Source organism: Helianthus annuus, chromosome 4, assembly GCF_002127325.2.
Source record: "Helianthus annuus cultivar XRQ/B chromosome 4, HanXRQr2.0-SUNRISE, whole genome shotgun sequence".
Classification (NCBI taxonomy): Eukaryota; Viridiplantae; Streptophyta; class Magnoliopsida; order Asterales; family Asteraceae; genus Helianthus; species Helianthus annuus.
Window position 1 is genome coordinate 137,389,520 of NC_035436.2, and position 21,814 is coordinate 137,411,333.

General features: G+C 38.5%; 1 protein-coding gene across 1 annotated transcript; it reads right to left on the reverse strand.

The window, feature by feature from the left end:
• Positions 1-19,488: 19,488 nt before the first annotated feature.
• LOC110893788 lies at positions 19,489-20,649 on the reverse strand. Its single transcript, XM_022140921.1, has 2 exons — positions 20,235-20,649; positions 19,489-19,562 (listed from the first exon to the last, which is right to left on the reverse strand). Exons 1-2 carry the CDS (start codon positions 20,647-20,649, stop codon positions 19,489-19,491), a joined length of 489 nt encoding a protein of 162 aa, XP_021996613.1.
• Between the last annotated feature and the right edge of the window lie 1,165 nt (positions 20,650-21,814).

Here is a 21,814-nt window from a genome sequence, read left to right on the forward strand (position 1 = left end):
AATTTGGATGTAGCCACAGCTGTCGAGGCCTTCAAAATGGGGTTGCTTAGGGATTCATTGTTCTATGATGATCTTGTTATGACACCATGCAGGAACCTAGACGAAGTAAGGACTCGGGCACTCAGGTTCATCCGGCTAGAGGATGACAAGAGAATCCAGGAGAGACAAGTAAGATCCTCAAAACAAGAAAAGCAAGGATCCTCTTTCAAAAGCAACAAATTCAAATCCTATAACAGAACTGACAACCAGAACGTGCATGCTGTTGACCAAGAAGAGGATGATGAGGATTATCCTCCGATTTCTGAATACTGTTTTTTCCGTCGATAACCATGAACTAATCCTTGCAATGCAGAATCTAGGAGAAAAAGCCAGATGGCCCAGAAAAAATGACAAACCAGCCGCAGCTAAAGACAAATCAAAATGGTGTGCATACCACGAGGATTTTGGGCATTTAACAGAAGAATGCATCGCATTAAGAAAGGAAATTGGATATCTGCTGAGCAAGGGGCATTTAAAAGAGTTGTTGGGAAGAAAAAAGCAAAGGACTCAGGATCCTGAAAGGATCCCTGAAAAAGCTCCAGCCCCTCCGGCAGATGCACAAGTGATAAACTTTATTTCCGGAGGATCAGACATCTGTGGTACATCCTTTTCAGCAGCTAAAAGGCATGCAAAGGAAGCTAAAATGGATAATGGAGAAAGACCTATTCGAACATCAAGTGTCTCGGAAGGAAAAGTGATAACCTTTGATGAGGATGATTGCGTAGACATCCAGGATCCTCATCATGATAGTTTAGTTATTACTCTCTTTATTTCTAACCATTTTGTCCGCAGGATCCTAATTGATGGAGGAAGCTCAGTAAACATTATCCAGCTTGATGTTCTGAAGAAAATGGGTATTCCTGAAGCAGACATCACACCAAGATCCTCCGTGCTTGTGGGATTTAGTGGCGAAACTAAGAAAACCCTGGGGGACATCAAACTCCCAATTTACGTGGAAGGATTACATAATTATCAAAAATTTTGTGTTATTGACTATTTGTCTTGTTGTAATGTTATCCTTGGCAGGCCCTGGATACACGATATGAAGGCAGTCCCATCCACCTACCATCAATGTGTGAAGCTCCCTAGCCCTTGGGGAATAATCAAGATCGATAGTGATCAGCAGGAGGCTAAGGATTGTTACACCTCATCAATGAAACCAGCCTCGAAATCAAGGGAGCAATAGCAATTAAAGTATCCTCCAAGGGATGTCTTGGAGGCAAGAGAGCAGGATGTGGACGAAATCCTCTTGGATCCTGATGATCCTGAATCCAAAATCTATATCGGATCAGGGATCCTTGGACAAATGAAAGAAGACATTGTATCCTTCCTCAAAAGAAGAAAATCTACCTTTCCATGGAAACATGAGGATATGACAGGTATATCTAAGGATATTATCACTCATAAACTTGGCATTGACAGGTCAGTTAAACCAATCCATCAAAAAAGGAGGAAGTTTGCACCAGAAAGAAATGTCATTATCCTGGAAGAGGTAGAAAGATTACTACGAGCAGGTATGATTAGAGAAGTAAAGTATCCAAAATGGCTGGCCAATGTGGTTGTTGTTCAAAAGAAAAATGGAAAGTGGAGGGTATGTGTCGATTTCACTGATTTAAATAAGGCATGTCCCAAGGATCCTTTCCCATTACCCCACATTGACTCCATGGTGGATGCAACGGCGGGTCATGAACTGTTAACCTTTATGGATGCATCATCTGGATTCCAACAAATTCAGATGGAACCATCTGACCAAGAGGATACGGCTTTTATGACCCCAACCGGTTTATATTGTTATATTGCTATGCCGTTTGGATTAAGGAATGCAGGTGCAACATATCAAAGGCTGGTGAACATGATGTTCAAAGATCAAATTGGACAAACTATGGAAGTATACATAGACGATATGGTAGTAAAATCCAAGAAAGCTGAGGATCACCTAAGGGACTTGGAGGAAGCATTTGATATCCTTGATAGTTATAACATGAAGCTTAATCCTTCAAAATGTCACTTTGGTGTTAAAGCAGGCAAATTCTTAGGATATATGGTAACCCAGAGGGGCATTGAAGCAAGTCCGGAACAAATCAAAGCATTGGTAAATATCAAATCCCCTGCCAACGCTAAGGATGTGCAAAGGCTAACAGGCAGGATAGCGGCTTTAAACAGATTTATATCCAAATCCTCTGAAAAGTGTAAAGAATTCTATGATATCCTAAGAAAAAACAAGAAATTCGAGTGGACTGAAAAACATGAGAATGCTTTACAAGCCCTCAAAGAATACATGTCCTCAGCTCCAGCATTGATGAAACCAGAAAAAGGAGATGTGTTATCCTTATATCTTGCGGTATCCTCAAAAGCAGTAAGTGCAGTCCTTGCTAAGGATCATGAAGGTACACAATATCCTGTCTATTATGTAAGTAAGAGTTTACTTGATGCTGAATCCAGGTATTCACACCTTGAAAAACTTATTCTTGCACTAATTATGGCATCTACTAAACTAAGACATTATTTTGAAACCCATGTTATTGTTGTTAGAACTAATTTTACAATTAAGAATGTCCTCAGGAAACCAGAGATGTCCGGAAGGATGGCTAAGTGGGCAGTAAAGCTTAGTGCCCATGATATAAGATATGAGCCTAGAACAGCCATCAAATCTCAAGCATTAGCAGACATTGTGGCTGATTTCAGTAGTGATTTACAAAAGGAAGCCGAATTGGAAGTCTAGCAGCTAGATGAGACCAAGGATCCTTGGATACTGCATACTGATGGATCCTCAAATGTTAAAGGCACGGGGCTTGGTATACTACTAAAATCGCCACAGGGGGACATAATACCGCACTCCATAGCTTGTGACTTCCAAGCCACTAATAATGAGGCTGAATATGAAGCCTTAATCGCTGGTTTGCAAATTGCTAAGCATATGGGGATCAGGTATCTTGAGGTATACGTGGATTCATTGTTAATCACTAATCACTTTAATGGATCCTATGTTGTTAAAGGTGAAAAAGTAACCAAATATTTAGAGATAGTCAAAGAATTGGCACTCTCCTTTGTTTTCTTCAGTTTGACACAGGTACCAAGGGAAGAAAATACAGAAGCTAATGCATTGGCCAATCTAGGATCATCTTTGAAGATCCCAGAGGATATAAGTATCCCCATCATCCATATCCTAGCTCCTTCTATTGAAAATCAGGTGGCCTTGGAAATAGAAGAGGATGCTGCAATGATCCCTAGTGAGGATACTCAATCTTGTTCAGGATCATGGATCTCACCAATCATGAGATACTTACAACACGGAGAGATTCCTATGGGAGAAAACCCTAGGGCTTTCAGAATTAAGGTATCTCAATTCACAATCTTAAATAACATGCTGTATAAGCGATCTCTTGCAGGACCATATTTAAGATGTATCGAGGATCCTGAAGTTCAAGAAGTTTTAAAAGACTTCCATGAAGGAGATTGTGGAAACCACACTGGGGGCAGGGCATTGTTCTCAAGGATCTTAAGGACAGGATACTACTGGCCAACTATGAAAAGGGATGTTGTGGAGTATGCTAAGAAGTGTGATCCTTGTCAAAGACACAGCAATATCCTTCATCAGCCGGCTGAATTTCTACATCCTATACCATCCTCTTGGCCATTTATGAGATGGGGGATGGATATAGTTGGCAAGCTCCCTAAGGCACCTGGTGGAAAAGTGTTCATGCTTGCTATGACTGATTACTTCTCCAAGTGGATAGAGGCTGAAGCCTTTGCCCAAGTCAGAGAAAAGGAAGTTATATCTTTTATTAAGAGAAATATTATAACTAGATTTGGCATTCCTTCTGAAATTGTATGTGATAATGGTTCCCAATTTATTAGGAGCAGAACTACTAACTTTTGTGACAGCTGGGGGATTAAGATGATAACATCAACACAAGTCCACCCACAAGCTAATGGTCAAGCAGAATCATCCAACGAGATCATCATCAACAATTTGAAGAAGAAACTTGGATCCAAGAAGGGGAAATGGGCAGAAGAATTACCTTATGTGCTTTGGGCTGATAGGACAACCCCCAAGAATGCTACTGGTCAAACACCATTCTCTTTGGTATTTGGGGCAGAATCAGTGATCCCAACAGAAATGGTGGTTCCAACTGCTAGAACAAATACCCGTGATCCTGAGGAAAATGATGCAAACCTAGCTCAAGACTTGGATACTATTGAGGAAATCAGGGATCTGGCTAGGATAAGGATGGCTAGCTACCAACAAAGAATGGCTGATGCTTATAACAAAAATGTCAGGATAAGGAAATTCCAAGTTGGGGATATGGTATTGAGAAAAGCATTCCAGAATACCACCAATCCTGCTGATGGGAAATTGGCACCAAAATGGGAAGGCCCTTATTTGGTCGAAGCCGAAGCAGGAAAGGGGGCATATACACTGCTAACCATGGAGGGTAATTTGTTACTAAGAGCCTGGAATGCTGTCCACTTGAAGAAATATTTCATGTGAGCAGGATCCTTCTGGCACATAAGATCCTTACATTAGAAGTATCCTTCAAGGATCCCTGAAGTATCGATGATCCTTACTCTGGTAATGTCCTAAGCTCGAACTCTTATTTACATATTTTCTTATTTAAGGATAAGGATCATGTATCCTTCATCCTTCTCTCACGAGATTTTGAGTTCTGATAGTCCAGGTATCCTTAGCATATTGTCGACAATCTTCAGAAGTAATTCAGATCCTTGGGTTTAACCCCAGTTGTTTGGGCTTGTCCCCAGTTATCCTTGGGCTTGTCCCCAGTTTCGCCTGTAGCGCACGATGATCCTGGTATAGTTCAAGTCTTTGGGACCAGTACTCGCTTTAGGGGCTGATAATTCCATCGTACTGGCTATACCTAGGATCCTACGTATAATGGTAGACGTACCATACATCCGTTCCTTAGGTTTCTAACGTTTTCACGTTAGCTAAGGTTTTGGCATTATCATGTCACTACGTTTGGATAGTCGCCAGTAAGGGCCATACTCCAGTTCACCTATGATCCTTGGGCTTGTCCCCAGTTATCCTTTGGGCTTGTCCCCAGTGATCCTTTGGGCTTGTCCCCAGTTATCCTTTGGGCTTGTCCCCAGTTATCCTTTGGGCTTGTCCCCAGTTACTAACTTGTCTTTTATATTGGCTTAGTCCCAAGTTATATTCTATTTTCAGGTTTTCGAAGTTAAACAATTAAGGATCCTCAATCCTTATTATCCATTAAAGTTCTTCTTATGGTTATCCTGATTAAAGGTTAGGATCCTAACTTGGATTCTCAGGTATGATCCTTAACTGTTTTGATTTCATTCATTATTTTGAATAACCCTTACACTTTGACAACTGAACCTATGATCCTTAAAATGAACTACTTTCTGGAAGTTTTCGACTATAGGATATTTGATCCTGGATCATATCCTAAATTTCTTAAACATAATTTGCTTAACTTTTCTTACTCAGACAAGTATAAATCAAAACAATTGAGAATTTAAAGGATATACAAGGATAACATCACAAGATAAGTCAAAAGTTAAAAGTTTTATTCATTCACAAAATATTTAACCCTTTAAAGTTGTCAAAATTGCCAACCCACGTTTCTACCAGCAAAATGTCACACCCCAACCAATGGCGGAAACATCGGGATGAGACGAAGTGTGAAGATTGCAAGAGACTTCATAACGCTATTTGTGACAATATGTAGTAAACCGATTTCATTTCATAAGTAAATTGTCAATAATACAAGGAAATTCAAATAACAACAAGTTCAGAAGAAATACATAACATCATAATAAAAATTGATACAACATTAAAACCTAAACGTCTACGTGTGTATCTAGGCATCAACGCTACTTCATTTCATAGCATCATCATCATCAACCTGTAACATGTTAAAATAAAATTCAATGCAAAAGCAAAGGCGAGTACACAAGGTTTGAATAATATAGCATAAGTATAAAAGCATTTTACTCGAATCCACATGACAATTTGTAAGCAAGGTAATTAGCATACATATCATTACGTCTAAACCCAAAGTGTCCACTAGTATTTAGCATCCCTCGCCACAAAAGTGACGAGACCGTATAGTATAAAGACCTAACAATCCCCCGTCGGGTGGTGTGCTACTCCTATAGCGCTATAATTGTTAAGCGAGGGTATAAGATAGTAATGGCATAAAGCATGTATTATCAAGCATAACAAGTAGCATGTATATCGGATTGAGTTCGCAAAGTATGTTTAAGTGTGTGTAAGTGTAATTTTTGTATGGTAACATGTTACAACCCAAAAGTGGTTTAAAATGTAAATGGGTCGAGTGTACTCACAAAGTTCGCATATGTTTTCCGATTATCCAATTGTTGACGAGTAGAGATTTAGAGTCCGAATGTATAAGGGTTAAAGTTCAAGTATGCTTAGAGTCGAGATTCGGAATAAAACAACATGAAAGTATTATATCAACATAATCATCTTCAACACATAACACTTGTATGACACTTGGTAACCACGAGGGTTATAATAATGTTTTCATGAGTTCAACACTCATAAGAATCATAACAAGGTTTAGGTCCTAGATGATGTCCTACTACTTTGACAAATGAACATAAATTCAACATCAAAGGTTCGAATGTACATAAGTATTATTTAGGTTATGAAGTATATATTAATAAGTCCTTACTACAAGTATTTCAAGCATGAGGTAGAAGATTTAATCTTCATTTAGGTACCTCAAATGTGTCATAGAAGTCATGTAGGAGGTAGGAAGAACAAGCTCCCATTTAGGCACCTCTTATGTGTTCACCACTACACTTGATGTAAAAACAAACAAGGAGGGTCTTGAACAATATTAAGACAATAATAAGAACAACTATACTATGAGAAATCATCAAATCATGTGAGGATTCTATGTTGGATAACCCAAGTTGATCCATAATCACTCCTTCATCAAGCTTGAAGCTTGAACATGACTTGTGGGTCAAAAACCCTAAACAAAACAGAAAGTATTTGAGGATTATCCTCTGATTTTGTATGTCTCAACCTTGTTTTTAAGCCTAACTAACCATAGGAGTGGTTATAAGCATAAGGACATAGGTTTGAGTGAGTTAAACTCATGTCTAACCAAAGATTAATGAAAACAAACTTAAACAGTGGACTTTGAAGCCTTTTTGCCGGAGTTCCAGGGACTTGTTTGCTGTGAAACAACCCTAGAATCAAGGCCAAGGTCAAGCCAAGCATTCTGGAAAAAGAATGGACCAAAACGGATAAGAAATGAAGAAGTTATGCCCATTTTCGTAAAGCTTGATGAATCTGCTCGAACCTGAACTTTCAGCAACGATTTTGAGTGATTGAGAGAGATTTGAGAGTGTTTCTAAAGTGCAAAAGACTTGGGAGGCCTTGGGTATTTATAATGAAGTGATTAGGGTTGGTTTTGGGTGAGTAATTAATGCTTAAACAAGTTTAAAACTCAAAAAAACATCAAAAACCCGCTCAAACAGCGAGCTGAAAGGTTTATTTGCGCTGATCAGGCCATTTTAAGGAGTGCTTAAATGTAATTAGGGTCGAGTTTTGTTCAATGTGATGACCCAGCTCAGTTGGTTGTGCGTGCAGTTGCTGAAACTGGTGACCCGGGTTCGAGTCCCTTGGTCAGCAGTTTTTGTTTATTTATTTTTCTTTTCCTTTCTTTTATGCCTTATACTTTCAGCAATTACCCAAACAGTCCCTGTAAGTTTAAAGTTTCAGAAAATAACTCTAACACCCCTTGACTTTAATTAAAACTCAAGTTATGTTATTTTTAAAGGAACTAACTTCTTAGTTTAAACTAACTAGGTTAGTTTGTATATACTAACTTTAAAAATTAATGAGACTAACTAGATTATTAATAAAATAAACTTTTTTTTATAATAATTTTAATAAATTTAATTAATTTAAATAAATTAGAATCGATAAACAACGAATTTAAATTAGGATAAAAACCTTAGAATGATTATTTATTTCACGAAGCTTCCGAAGCTCATTATTTTAAGAGTTTTAACTAGTCTAACGAGTATCAAGTGTCGATAAATAATGAATCCTTGAATAATATATCGTTCAAACGAGAATTTCATTGTGATTCAGGTCTCGGATTCTACAAGGTTACATCGAAGCAACGATTAGAAGAACGCAAATTTTCCAAGAATAGGATTATAAACAAAGGTTTCCAAATATAGAAGGTACGAAATAGCAGGGCGTTACAGTCTCCTCTCCTTTAGGAAATTTCGTCCCGAAATTTATTCAAGAGGAAGACTTGAGAGAGGTTTTTGACAAGAAGGTGATTATTTGAAATTGAGACTTGAAAATTTTGAAACGTAAAAGGTATGAAATTTTGAAGTACGACAAGATGGGTTTGTAAAAGAAGTTGTTTGGCTCAAATGATTTGAGGTACCTACATAATTGAAAACGTGTAGGTGCGTATGTAGGTAAAGTGATAAGTTAGGATTCGATCGTTTAAACAGGCTTGAGGTTCGTATAGAAGAAAAGAATAATGGAGAATAATGAGAGTATGGAAGTGAACGAGTGATTCTTAATGAATGCAAGTATAAGAGTGGCATAAGTATTGGTTAGACGAAGTAGTGTGTTAAGAATGAAGTCTCGTCGTGGATAATCGGATATAATGCGGTTGTGAGTTGTTTAAATTTTGCATTAGGTCCAAAGGTCTGCAAAACACTGAATTTCTCATGGCACGTTTTACGATATTTTGGTAACATGGTGAAAACACTTATATATAGGAAGTACCAGCGGCGCATCCACCATGTTTTGACCACATTACGTCCGTTTCATATTTGGTGTCATGTGACATTCCGTATCTTACCACACACAGTAGTACACTCTAGGGTTCTCATGCGCTTATCACTATAATCCCGTGTGCACCCGCGATTATTTTGATCGTCGCATGATCTGCATAGGTTGTACTAATTGTGTATGAATCAGGGTATACATAATTAAAAAAATAAATAAATAAATAAGAGTGTGTACGTATAAGAATATAATATATAAGCAAGTCCATGCTTAAGTATGTATGAGACCTACGCAAGCGAATCCCTCGGATTACGCTCACGTACAGGTACGAATGTATGAATCAAGTGTATGAAAGAAAGTATGAGCATAAATATAAGTTTAAGTATGAATATACACGTAAGTATGAGTATAAACATAAAACGTGTATGAGTAGTATTAGTATTGGTGTAGACATAAAATGTATCGTTATGAGTATGAGTGTAGGTACAAATAATAAAGATTGCGTGAATAGTTTAAATTGAAATATAACGAATTTAAACATGTGAAAACGATCGAAAGGTTGAGTATGTAGAACGGACGGTTTAAGTGGAGTTGTCGTGAGGTAGTGACAAAAACATGTACGATGATATGCATGTATAGTTGTTTAAGCGAAACATTGAGCTTATCGAATCGAAATTAGGTTAAGCTTGATTTGAAGGGTAGAATATAGTTTGTATATGTAAACGAACATAAAGTACTCATTGGTTATGCATAACGTATTTTGTAACGAATGAAAATGATATTTTTGTTTTAAAAGAGTTTACGTATGTTGAAGGTTATCGGTCCCCATGAAGTCTTCTTGCCCACGTGTTTTGAGATTTGAATGACGACTTAAGCGGTGTAGGAAAAGGTCTTCGAAAAAAAGTAAGTCCGTTTCATCAAAACAAGAAATTTTGAATTTAGGAGGTTTTTGTGAGTACGTTGATCCTTGGAAAAAGGATTTATCAAAGGTCTTAGTGTTCATTTTAAAGGGTTTTGACAAATGGTTCGTTGATGTTGGAAATAGTATTTGGTAAAACGATCTTATAATATCTATAAGATCCTATAAGTAATTGAGAAAGGTTGGTTTGGTTTCAATTAAGAATGGAAGCCTCTAGTATGACGATATAATGTGAGCATGTTTTAGTGATTAAGTCGAATATGAAGCTCATGGGCAAGAGTTTCATTGGATCGATTAAATTGATATGTAGCATTTCGTAAGGTTTTGAAGTTCGAGTAATAAAACGTTTTAAGACATGATTAAGAATCTCGTGTATATGAGTTGAGTGAAAATAGATTATAGAATAAGAAGTACGTTTGATAAACCAATGTATTTTGAAATCGGAATGAGTAGGTATTTTGAATAATGATAAACAATTTGGGTATAAAATATGATCGAGTTTGCATAATAAGATATCTTGAAGAGACGTTTTGGTAACGATCACCTAGGTAAGGGAATCACCCCTAACTCGTTGGTGAGGTCGTTTTAAGAAAAGGGGAGTGGAGTTAGTCGTCAAGGTAAGGAAATCACTCCTATCTCGATGATATGTCTCCACTTGTCGTTACAAGGGATATGAATTTAAATTATATGAAATCATGCATATGTATAAATGTATGAAAATGATTCAATATGTTGTGTGTGTGTGAGGAGTAGAAAGTAAATTCGGATTCGAAAGATTGCATCGTATAAAATAAATAGTAGGACACATGTTTGATTAAAATTTAGGAGGGTTCCAAAACGGAACTTTGACTAACCAAAGTGGTCGAAAAGTCTCTCGAATTTGAGGAGCATGCTTTGGCCTAATAGGTAAAATACTCTCGCCGACAAGTCAGTTAACGGTATTTACCCTTCCGGTTACTACATGTCACAAATCGATCGAAATCTCGAGACTTGGCGGGATTTATGAAAAACAAAAAAAAAATCGAGGAATGGAACTAGTCGACAAGGTGCGGGTTTCACCCCTAACTTGACGATTTCGTATCCTAAGTGTGGTTGGTACTCGTCGGGTCAAAATTTAATTTCAACACTTTGACGATGGTCCACTAGAATTAAAAGCGGAAATTCTCCGTCAAGGTGAGGATCTCACTCCTAACTTGATGGTGAATTTTATGTAAAAGAAAAGTAGATTGAGAGTCGTTCACCAAATTGTGGGTTTCACGCCTAGCTTGGTAAAGTTGTCTCGTTTGTGTATTACAAGTGGTTTCGATTTTAGTATAAAAGAGTAAAAGACGTATGTTCAAAATAATAATAGCAAATACAAGCACATAAAGAATTTTAAGAAAATAACACGTAAGAGACATTTCAAGAATAACATGTAAAGATATTTCATAAAAGTAGCATGTGAAGCAAGTATGGTCGAATTTTGGTGCTTAACTATAGACTAGGTCAAAAGCATGGCAATTTTCCTAATTCCCTATAGTTATGGCTCTGATACCAATCTGTCACACCCCAACCAATGGCGGAAACATCGGGATGAGACGAAGTGTGAAGATTGCAAGAGACTTCATAACGCTATTTGTGACAATATGTAGTAAACCGATTTCATTTCATAAGTAAATTGTCAATAATACAAGGAAATTCAAATAACAACAAGTTCAGAAGAAATACATAACATCATAATAAAAATTGATACAACATTAAAACCTAAACGTCTACGTGTGTATCTAGGCATCAACGCTACTTCATTTCATAGCATCATCATCATCAACCTGTAACATGTTAAAATAAAATTCAATGCAAAAGCAAAGGCGAGTACACAAGGTTTGAATAATATAGCATAAGTATAAAAGCATTTTACTCGAATCCACATGACAATTTGTAAGCAAGGTAATTAGCATACATATCATTACGTCTAAACCCAAAGTGTCCACTAGTATTTAGCATCCCTCGCCACAAAAGTGACGAGACCGTATAGTATAAAGACCTAACAATCCCCCGTCGGGTGGTGTGCTACTCCTATAGCGCTATAATTGTTAAGCGAGGGTATAAGATAGTAATGGCATAAAGCATGTATTATCAAGCATAACAAGTAGCATGTATATCGGATTGAGTTCGCAAAGTATGTTTAAGTGTGTGTAAGTGTAATTTTTGTATGGTAACATGTTACAACCCAAAAGTGGTTTAAAATGTAAATGGGTCGAGTGTACTCACAAAGTTCGCATATGTTTTCCGATTATCCAATTGTTGACGAGTAGAGATTTAGAATCCGAATGTATAAGGGTTAAAGTTCAAGTATGCTTAGAGTCGAGATTCGGAATAAAACAACATGAAAGTATTATATCAACATAATCATCTTCAACACATAACACTTGTATGACACTTGGTAACCACGAGGGTTATAATAATGTTTTCATGAGTTCAACACTCATAAGAATCATAACAAGGTTTAGGTCCTAGATGATGTCCTACTACTTTGACAAATGAACATAAATTCAACATCAAAGGTTCGAATGTACATAAGTATTATTTAGGTTATGAAGTATATATTAATAAGTCCTTACTACAAGTATTTCAAGCATGAGGTAGAAGATTTAATCTTCATTTAGGTACCTCAAATGTGTCATAGAAGTCATGTAGGAGGTAGGAAGAACAAGCTCCCATTTAGGCACCTCTTATGTGTTCACCACTACACTTGATGTAAAAACAAACAAGGAGGGTCTTGAACAATATTAAGACAATAATAAGAACAACTATACTATGAGAAATCATCAAATCATGTGAGGATTCTATGTTGGATAACCCAAGTTGATCCATAATCACTCCTTCATCAAGCTTGAAGCTTGAACATGACTTGTGGGTCAAAAACCCTAAACAAAACAGAAAGTATTTGAGGATTATCCTCTGATTTTGTATGTCTCAACCTTGTTTTTAAGCCTAACTAACCATAGGAGTGGTTATAAGCATAAGGACATAGGTTTGAGTGAGTTAAACTCATGTCTAACCAAAGATTAATGAAAACAAACTTAAACAGTGGACTTTGAAGCCTTTTTGCCGGAGTTCCAGGGACTTGTTTGCTGTGAAACACCCCTAGAATCAAGGCCAAGGTCAAGCCAAGCATTCTGGAAAAAGAATGGACCAAAACGGATAAGAAATGAAGAAGTTATGCCCATTTTCATAAAGCTTGATGAATCTGCTCGAACCTGAACTTTCAGCAACGATTTTGAGTGATTGAGAGAGATTTGAGAGTGTTTCTAAAGTGCAAAAGACTTGGGAGGCCTTGGGTATTTATAATGAAGTGATTAGGGTTGGTTTTGGGTGAGTAATTAATGCTTAAACAAGTTTAAAACTCAAAAAAAACATCAAAAACCCGCTCAAACAGCGAGCTAAAAGGTTTATTTGCGCTGATCAGGCCATTTTAAGGAGTGCTTAAATGTAATTAGGGTCGAGTTTTGTTCAATGTGATGACCCAGCTCAGTTGGTTGTGCGTGCAGTTGCTGAAACTGGTGACCCGGGTTCGAGTCCCTTGGTTAGCAGTTTTTGTTTATTTATTTTTCTTTTCCTTTCTTTTATACCTTATACTTTCAGCAATTACCCAAACAGTCCCTGTAAGTTTAAAGTTTCAGAAAATAACTCTAACACACCTTGACTTTAATTAAAACTCAAGTTATGTTATTTTTAAAGGAACTAACTTCTTAGTTTAAACTAACTAGGTTAGTTTGTATATACTAACTTTAAAAATTAATGAGACTAACTAGATTATTAATAAAATAAACTTTTTTATAATAATTTTAATAAATTTAATTAATTTAAATAAATTAGAATCGATAAACAACGAATTTAAATTAGGATAAAAACCTTAGAATGATTATTTATTTCACGAAGCTTCCGAAGCTCATTATTTTAAGAGTTTTAACTAGTCTAACGAGTATCAAGTGTCGATAAATAAAGAATCCTTGAATAATATATCGTTCAAACGAGAATTTCATTGTGATTCAGGTCTCGGATTCTACAAGGTTACATCGAAGCAACGATTAGAAGAACACAAATTTTCCAAGAATAGGATTATAAACAAAGGTTTCCAAATATAGAAGGTACGAAATAGCAGGGCGTTACACAAAACGTGGCCCGTCCACATGGGTTGGCAAAGGGTGTCCATTGTTCATGCGGTCATAGCAGTGCAGGAAACAAAGGTCGGCAGGATAACAAGTGGCTTCATCCCCCAAACAGAGGATCCCTCCACCACCTATTATCCTACCTACTGTTCAAAGGATCATAGATCCTTACCCTAAAAACTATTGTTCAAAGTACAAACCATCAAACTATTCAAATAAACAACCACCAAACAAAAAAAAATTGGGCTCCGGCTAAGTCTCGAAATTTCCATCATCGCCCAATCCTGCAGCTCAATCCTTCGCTGCACCATCACCACCGGCTCCAGTTGCCTCTCCACCTTGATCCTTGCCAGTGCCTCCACCCTCGAGCATCGGGATCTCCTCATCCTCCTCATCATCCTCCAGCTCAGCCAGCCTAGCCTTCCAACCTTCAACATCCCAGGTGCTCTTATAAAAGCAGGATCCTGGGCTTCCATGGCCATTTGCAGCTGGATCTTGTACATAGCTATGGCGGCAGAGACCTTGGCATCCTGGGTGATCTCGTGCTTCTCATAGTCAAAGTTGATCAGCATCTTGGCAGCATCATTCTTGGTGGCCTGGAGCTCCTTCTGAAGATCGGCTATCTTGAGATCCTTCAACACCCCAACCTGTTGAAGGTCAGCAATCTGGCGATCCTGATCCTCAACATGGCCAACATATGTCTCTACCTCAGCAAATTTCTGCAAGGAAAACAAGGAATGATCTCAGAAACCAAGTGATCCTTAGACTAGCAGGATACACAAGCAGGACAGTGATCCTTACCTCGTTGATGTAATCCAGACACTGTTGGCGGAGCAGGGGCAGACCTTGCAAATCCTCAGCTTCAGGGGCCTTTCTCTTCTTGCCTCCTTTTCCCCTGATAGGTGCTTTAGGGGCTGAAGCAGTTGGGCTAGCAGCAGGGGTCTTCTTCTTAGAGGATTTGACGTTAGTAAGATCAGTGATGCCGAACTTTGAGGAAGATTTGGTGGATTTTCCAGCACCTGCACAACCAAAACAAGATAAGTATCTTAATTTTATTTGACTCTCATTATACTCCTTAAATAAGAATACTTACTTGACATTGTGACAGAAGCAGAGGATACTTCCTGAGAATCCTGGGTGCTAATCTTGAAAGTTCTGACTTCAGGATCAAGCTTCTTAAAGGCCAGGAGTCTCTCTTTTGCAGCAGGAGTCAACTTCAGATGTGAAGCGGAGATAGCTGCACAACAAGAAAACAACAGAACATCAGTGATCCTTATACTAAGGGACAAGTTCTACGGTGATCCTTCCCAGGATCCTCTATCCTACCATGGGTAACCCACTTCTTGGGCAAATCCTCCCCATCAGGGATGGTATCTCTCCTTACAAAGAAAAACCACCGCTTCCAGTTAGTATCATTCTTGGTAGCCTTGAAGATCGGATGCTCCTCCCCGGGTCTACGTTTGAACAGATAACGATGGGAACCAAAGGTGGTCAGATCGTATAGCTCACCCAACTCGGCCATACCTAAGTCAATCCCCTCTTGCTCGATGATCCTCTCAAGGGTAAACAAAACCCTCCAGATCATCGGCATGGGTTGGATGTAAGATATGCCGGTCAAGGAGAAGAAGGCTTGGGTGAAGGCTGGAAAGGGATACGTGTAACCTATGGAAAACGGGATCACAGGAAAGGCAACCCATGAATCGGAGGTGTGATCACTCAGGGCAGAAGGATCATAAGCTTTGAACACCGTATTTGCAGGAAAACAACACCAAATCCTGTCAATCTGAGGATCAGCAAAGATACAGCGTTCTTTAGCAGAGTTTGTGATGATCCTTTGGCTCTTAAAGGGGCTTTCTTTCTGCTGATCCTTGGCAGGAGAATTCCGGAGCAACATTTAGAACACAAGAAGAAAAACAGAGCAATCGAGAGAGAAGATGAAGGGAATACCTGTTCAATCCTCTGGTTGCGGTTATAAAGGGAGAAGTTCTTGATTTTAAATGCAAACGATCCTATCCCTATCTCTATTTATAATCATGATTTATGCAGGGCTGTCACCTCCGTGACGTCAGGATTGCAACGGATAGTTCGTTCACAACGGCTATATATCCGTTGAGTTAGTTACAGATAAGATCAGCAAAATATAACTCGTTAATATTACATAATTACTCCTTATATTTTGGGGGCAATTGTTAGGGCAGGATTTTAATGACCTGTGATCCTTACATGATATCCTAACGAGTGATCCTTGTTTCTTTGGCAGATAGTGATCCTCAGAAGAGCTTCAGGATCAGGATCATGGATCATCCTAAGGATCCTCATACTAACGATTGTTCTCTTTGAATTTAATGTTGTTTTGCAGGAATTACGAGTTGGACCTGGTATTGGCAACGTTATTAAGGAATCTTTCACGTAAATCTCGCACATACACCGCCGGAAATAGACATTGTGGAGAATAAGGAAACTCAGCACAATTTATGGGCAATTAGTTAGGCTAAATTTACTTCTATTTCTAAAGGGGTAACGAGCTAGTAGTTAGGTGACTTGCCTAAAATTCGACCACACACGCTTATATAAATTGCACTCTTGAGCATTCGGAAGACACAACACACTTCTTACACACCCTAGCATACTACACCATAGTGATCCTTGTACCTAGCTCGTTACCATCCAAAGTTGTAAACATTGTTTATTATATTGAAGTTTGGTGATCGGTAGTTTCCATCACCCGAGGTTTTCTATGCCGGAGATCATTCATTGATCAAGGGCTTTTTCCTCGTATAAATCCTTGTGTCACTTGTGCAATTTTCATTTAAGTGATCCTTATCTTTGCTCATCATACCAAGCATCATTCCTCGTTTACAAAGAGTTTGGTTGCATTATCCTTGTGTGATTTTTGACCAAAACAGTATCCAAATCTTGAACCAAGTTTTCAGCATTTCCTTCAAGATCACGGATGCTTGTTCTTGCAGTAGGGACTACCATCTCTGTAGGGATCACAGATTCAGCTCCAAACACTAAAGAAAATGGAGTCTGGCCAGTTGCATCGTTGGGAGTTATTCTATCAGCCCACAACACATAAGGTAGCTCTTCTGCCCATTTTCCCTTCTTGGATCCAAGCTTTTTCTTCAAGTTGTTGATGATGATCTTATTAGATGATTCTGCTTTGCCATTAGCTTATGGGTGGACTGGTGTTGATGTTATCATCTTAATCCCCCAGCTGTCACAAAAGTTAGTAGTTCTATTCCCAATAAACTGGGATCTATTATCATAAATAATTTCAGAAGGTATGCTAAATCTAGTAATGATGTTTCTTTTAATAAAGGATATCACGTCCTTTTCTCTGACTTGTACAAAGGCTTTATCTTCTATCCATTTGGAAAAGTAATCAGTCATGGCAAGCATAAACACTTTTCCTCCTGGTGCTTTGGAAAGTTTGCCAACTATATCCATTCCCCACCTCATGAATGGCCAAGAAGAGGATATAGGATGCAGGAGCTCCGCTGGTTGATGAAGGATATTGCTATGTCTCGGACAAGCATCACGTTTCTTTGCATAATCCACAGCATCCTTCTTCATAGTAGGTCAATAGTATCCTGTTCTAAGGATCCTTGAGAACAGTGCTCTGCTCCCAGTGTGGTTTCCACAATCTCCTTCATGAAAATCCTTCAGAAGTTCTTGGATTTCTGGATCCTCAATGCACCTTAGATATGGACCTACAAGAGATTGTTTATATAAAATGTTATTTAGTATTGTAACTTGAGATACCTTGACTTTGAAAGCTCTAGGATTTTCACCGGTAGGGATCTCTCCATGTTGTATATATCTTAGGATCGGAAGGATCCAGGATCCTGAATTTGACTGTGCACCGTAACTAGGTATGATTGCAGAATCTTCCACTATCCCCATAGCTGTATGATCCTCAATAGCAGGAGTTAAGATATGGATAATTGGTATCCTAATATCCTCCGGAATCTTCAATGATGATCCAAGGTTGGCTAAAGCATCAGCTTCTGCATTTTCTTCCCTGGGTACCTGTGTCAAACTAAAAGAAGCAAAAGAGTCTGCCAATTTCTTGACTATCTCTAGATATTTGATTAGTCTTTCACCTTTAACAGCATAAGAACCATTAAAGTGGTTAGCGATTAACAATGAATCTACATGTACCTCAAGATATCTGATCCTCATGTGCATGGCAATTTGCAAACCAGCTATTAAGGCTTCATACTCAGCCTCATTATTGGTAGTTTGAAACTCATAAGCAATTGAGTGGGATATTATGTCCCCCTGTGGAGATTTTAGTAGTATGCCTAGTCCAGTTCCTTTGACATTTGAAGCTCCATCTGTGAAGAGTATCTAAGGATCCTTAGTCTCTTCCAGCTGTTGAACTTCCAATTCAGCTTCTCTTTGTAGATCACTACTGAAATCAGCCACAAAGTCAGCCAAGGCTTGGGATTTAATGACAGTTCTTGGTTCATATCTGATATTATAAGCACTAAGCTTGACTGCCCACTTTGCCATCCTTCCTGACATTTCAGGTTTCCTGAGAACATTCTTGATTGGAAAGTTAGTTTTAACAATAATAGCATGAGTTTCAAAATAATGGCGTAATTTAGTAGATGCCATGATTAAAGCAAGGATAAGTTTTTCTAAATGAGAATACCTGGATTCAGCATCAAGCAAACTTTCACTTACATAATATACAGGATGTTGAGTACCTTCATGATCCTTAACAAGGACTGCACTTGCTGCCTTAGAAGAGACTGCCAAATATAAGGATAATATATCCCCTTTTTCTTATTTCATTAAGGCTGGAGTTGAGGATAGGTAATCCTTAAGGGCCTTGAGAGCATTCTCATGCTTTTCAGTCCATTCAAATTTCTTGTTCTTTCTCAGAATGTCATAGAATTCCTTGCATTTCTCTGATGACTTTGAGATGAACCTGTTCAAGGCTGCGATCCTTCCTGTCAATCTCTGCACATCCTTGGCATTGGCAGGAGACTTAATATTCACAATCGCCTTGATTTGTTCTGGACTTGCCTATATCCCTCTTTTTGTCACCATATAACCTAGGAACTTGCCAGCTTTTACACCAAAGTGGCACTTGGAAGGATTCAATTTCATGTTGAATTTATCAAGGATACGAAATGCTTCCTCCAAATCTCTAAGGTGATCCTCAGCTCTCTTGGACTTAACCACCATGTCATCAATATAGACTTCCATTGTGTGTCCAATTTGTTCTTTAAACATCATATTGACTAGCCTTTGGTAGGTAGCACCTGCATTTCTTAGTCCAAATGGCATAGCAATATAACAATAGATACTAGTAGGGGTCATAAAGGTTGTATCCTCTTGATCAGATGGTTCCATCTAAATTTGCTAGAATCCAGATGAAGCATCCATGAAAGTCAACAACTCATGACCCGCGGTAGCATCGACCATGGAGTCAATGTCGGGTAATGGGAAAGGATCCTTGGGACATGCCTTATTTAAATCAGTGAAATCGACACATACCCTCCACTTTCCATTTTTCTTTTGAACAACAACCACATTGTCTAACCACCTTGGATACTTAACTTCTCTAATCATACCTGCTCTGAGCAGTTTATCTACCTCCTCTTGGATGATGGCATTCCTCTCAGGTGCAAACTTTCTCCTCTTCTGATGTATGGGTTTGAATAACCTGTCAATGCCAAGTTTATGAGTAATAACATCTTTAGAAATACCTGTCATATCCTCATGCTTCCAAGCAAAGGTAGCCTTTCTCCTTTTTAAGAAGGATATTAAATCCTGTTCAACATTGTCGAGGATCTCGGATCCTATGAAAACTTTGGATCCAGGATCCTGAGGATCCATGAGGATATCTTTAACATCTTGTTCTCTTGCCTCCAGGACATCTTTTGGAGGATACTTTAATTGCTATTGCTCCCTAGGTCTTGAGGCTGGCTTCATTGATGAAGTGTAACAATTTTTGGGTTCTTGTTGGTCACTTTCTATCTTCACCATACCCCATGGAGTAGGGAGTTTCACACACTGATGATATGTAGATGGAAATGCTTTCATGTCATGTATCCATGGCCTGCCAAGAATAACATTGCAACAAGATAAGCAATCTATGACACAGAATTTCTGAAAAGGATTAACTCCCTCTATGTAAATGGGAAGTTTAATGTCCCCCAATGTGTTCTTGGTTTCCCCACTGAATCCCACAAGAACTGATGATCTTGGGATAATTTCTGACTCGGGATGTTCATCTTCTTAAGGACATCAAGTTGAATAATGTTCACTGAGCTTCCTCCATCTATAAGAATCCTGCGAACAAAATGGTTAGAAATAAACAATGTAATAACAAGACCATCATGATGAGGATCCTGAATATCAACGTTGTCGTCCTCATCAAAGGATATGACTTTATCCTGAGTAAGGATTGAGGTTCGAATAGGCCTATCCCCATTCTCCATCGTTGTCTCTTTAGCATGCTTCTTGGCTGCTGAAAAGGAAGTGCCACATATGTCTGATCCACCAGAAATGAAGTTGATAATTTGTGTATCAGCTGGAGGAGCAGGAGCTCTTTCTGGAATCTTTTCAGGATCCTGGATCCTTGACTTTTTTCTTCCAAATAGCTCCTTCAAATGTCCTTTGCTTAACAGGTAACCAATCTCTTTCCTGAGTGCTATGCATTCATCAGTGAGATGACTGAAATCTTCATGATAGGCACACCATTTGGATTTATCTTTTGTAGCAGCTGGCTTATCACTCATTCTGGCCATCTTGCTTTTTCACCTAGATTTTGCATTGCAAGGATTCATTCATTATTATCAACAGTAAAGCAATATTCAGAAATGGGTGGATAATCTTCATCATCCTCTTCTTGCTCCACTGCATGCATGTTTTGATTATCAGACTTGTTGTATGATTTGGATTTATTATTCCTGAAATAGGATCCTTGCTTTTCCTGCTTAGAGGATCCTGACAGTCTCTCCTGGATCCTTTTATCATCCTCTAAACGGATGAATCTTAGGGCCCTGGTTCTTACTTCATCAAGATTCCTGCAAGGGGTCATGACAAGATCATCATAGAAATGTGAATCCTTAAGTAAACCCATTTTGAAAGCTTCTATAGCCGTAGCAATATCCAAATTAGGAATCTCTACTGAATTTAGTTATATAATCTCTAAGTGATTCATTTTGACCTTGTGTTACCCTATATAAATCACTAGTTAATCGTTCAAATCTCCTACTGCATGAGAATTGGCTATTAAACAAATTAACTAGATTAGCAAATGAAGTAATAGAGTAAGGGGGGAGACTTAGTAGCCATTTAAGAGTTGATCCTGTCAGTGTGGATCCGAAACCCTTGCATAGACATGCTTCTTTCAACCTTTCAGGAATGGGATTGATCTCCATTCTCCCCCTGTATTGAGCCACATGCGCTTCTCGATCAGTTGTGCCATCATATAGCTTCATGTTTGGTGTTTGGAACCTCTTTGGTATCTCCGCATCACAAATGGGTGGTGCAAAACGAGATATTATGTGACTCCCATCCGGAATCTCAGGAATGGGTTTAACCACTCCTGGGACACTGGATATCATATCCTTGAGTTTTTGTAACTCCCTAGCCATAGCTTGGTTGATTCCTGTCTCCTACAAAAAGCCACGGTTAGCAATATAAGAAGTATTTAAAGTGTTGCCTCCTGATGGATTCAAGGTTGGGATTCCTGATGTGAATCCATATTGATGTGATTCTGGCATGATTGAGGGACCAGATGAAGCAATAGTTTACATAGGTATGAAGTCTCCCAAGTGAATCTCTGAACTTCTGGGTTGTGCACTCCTTAAGGATCATTGATCCTGAGAGATGTTGGATCCTTGATACACCGAAGCTGGGGGTCTTGGAGGATAATCCATGGATCCGTGAGCCTGGGACGAGGATCCC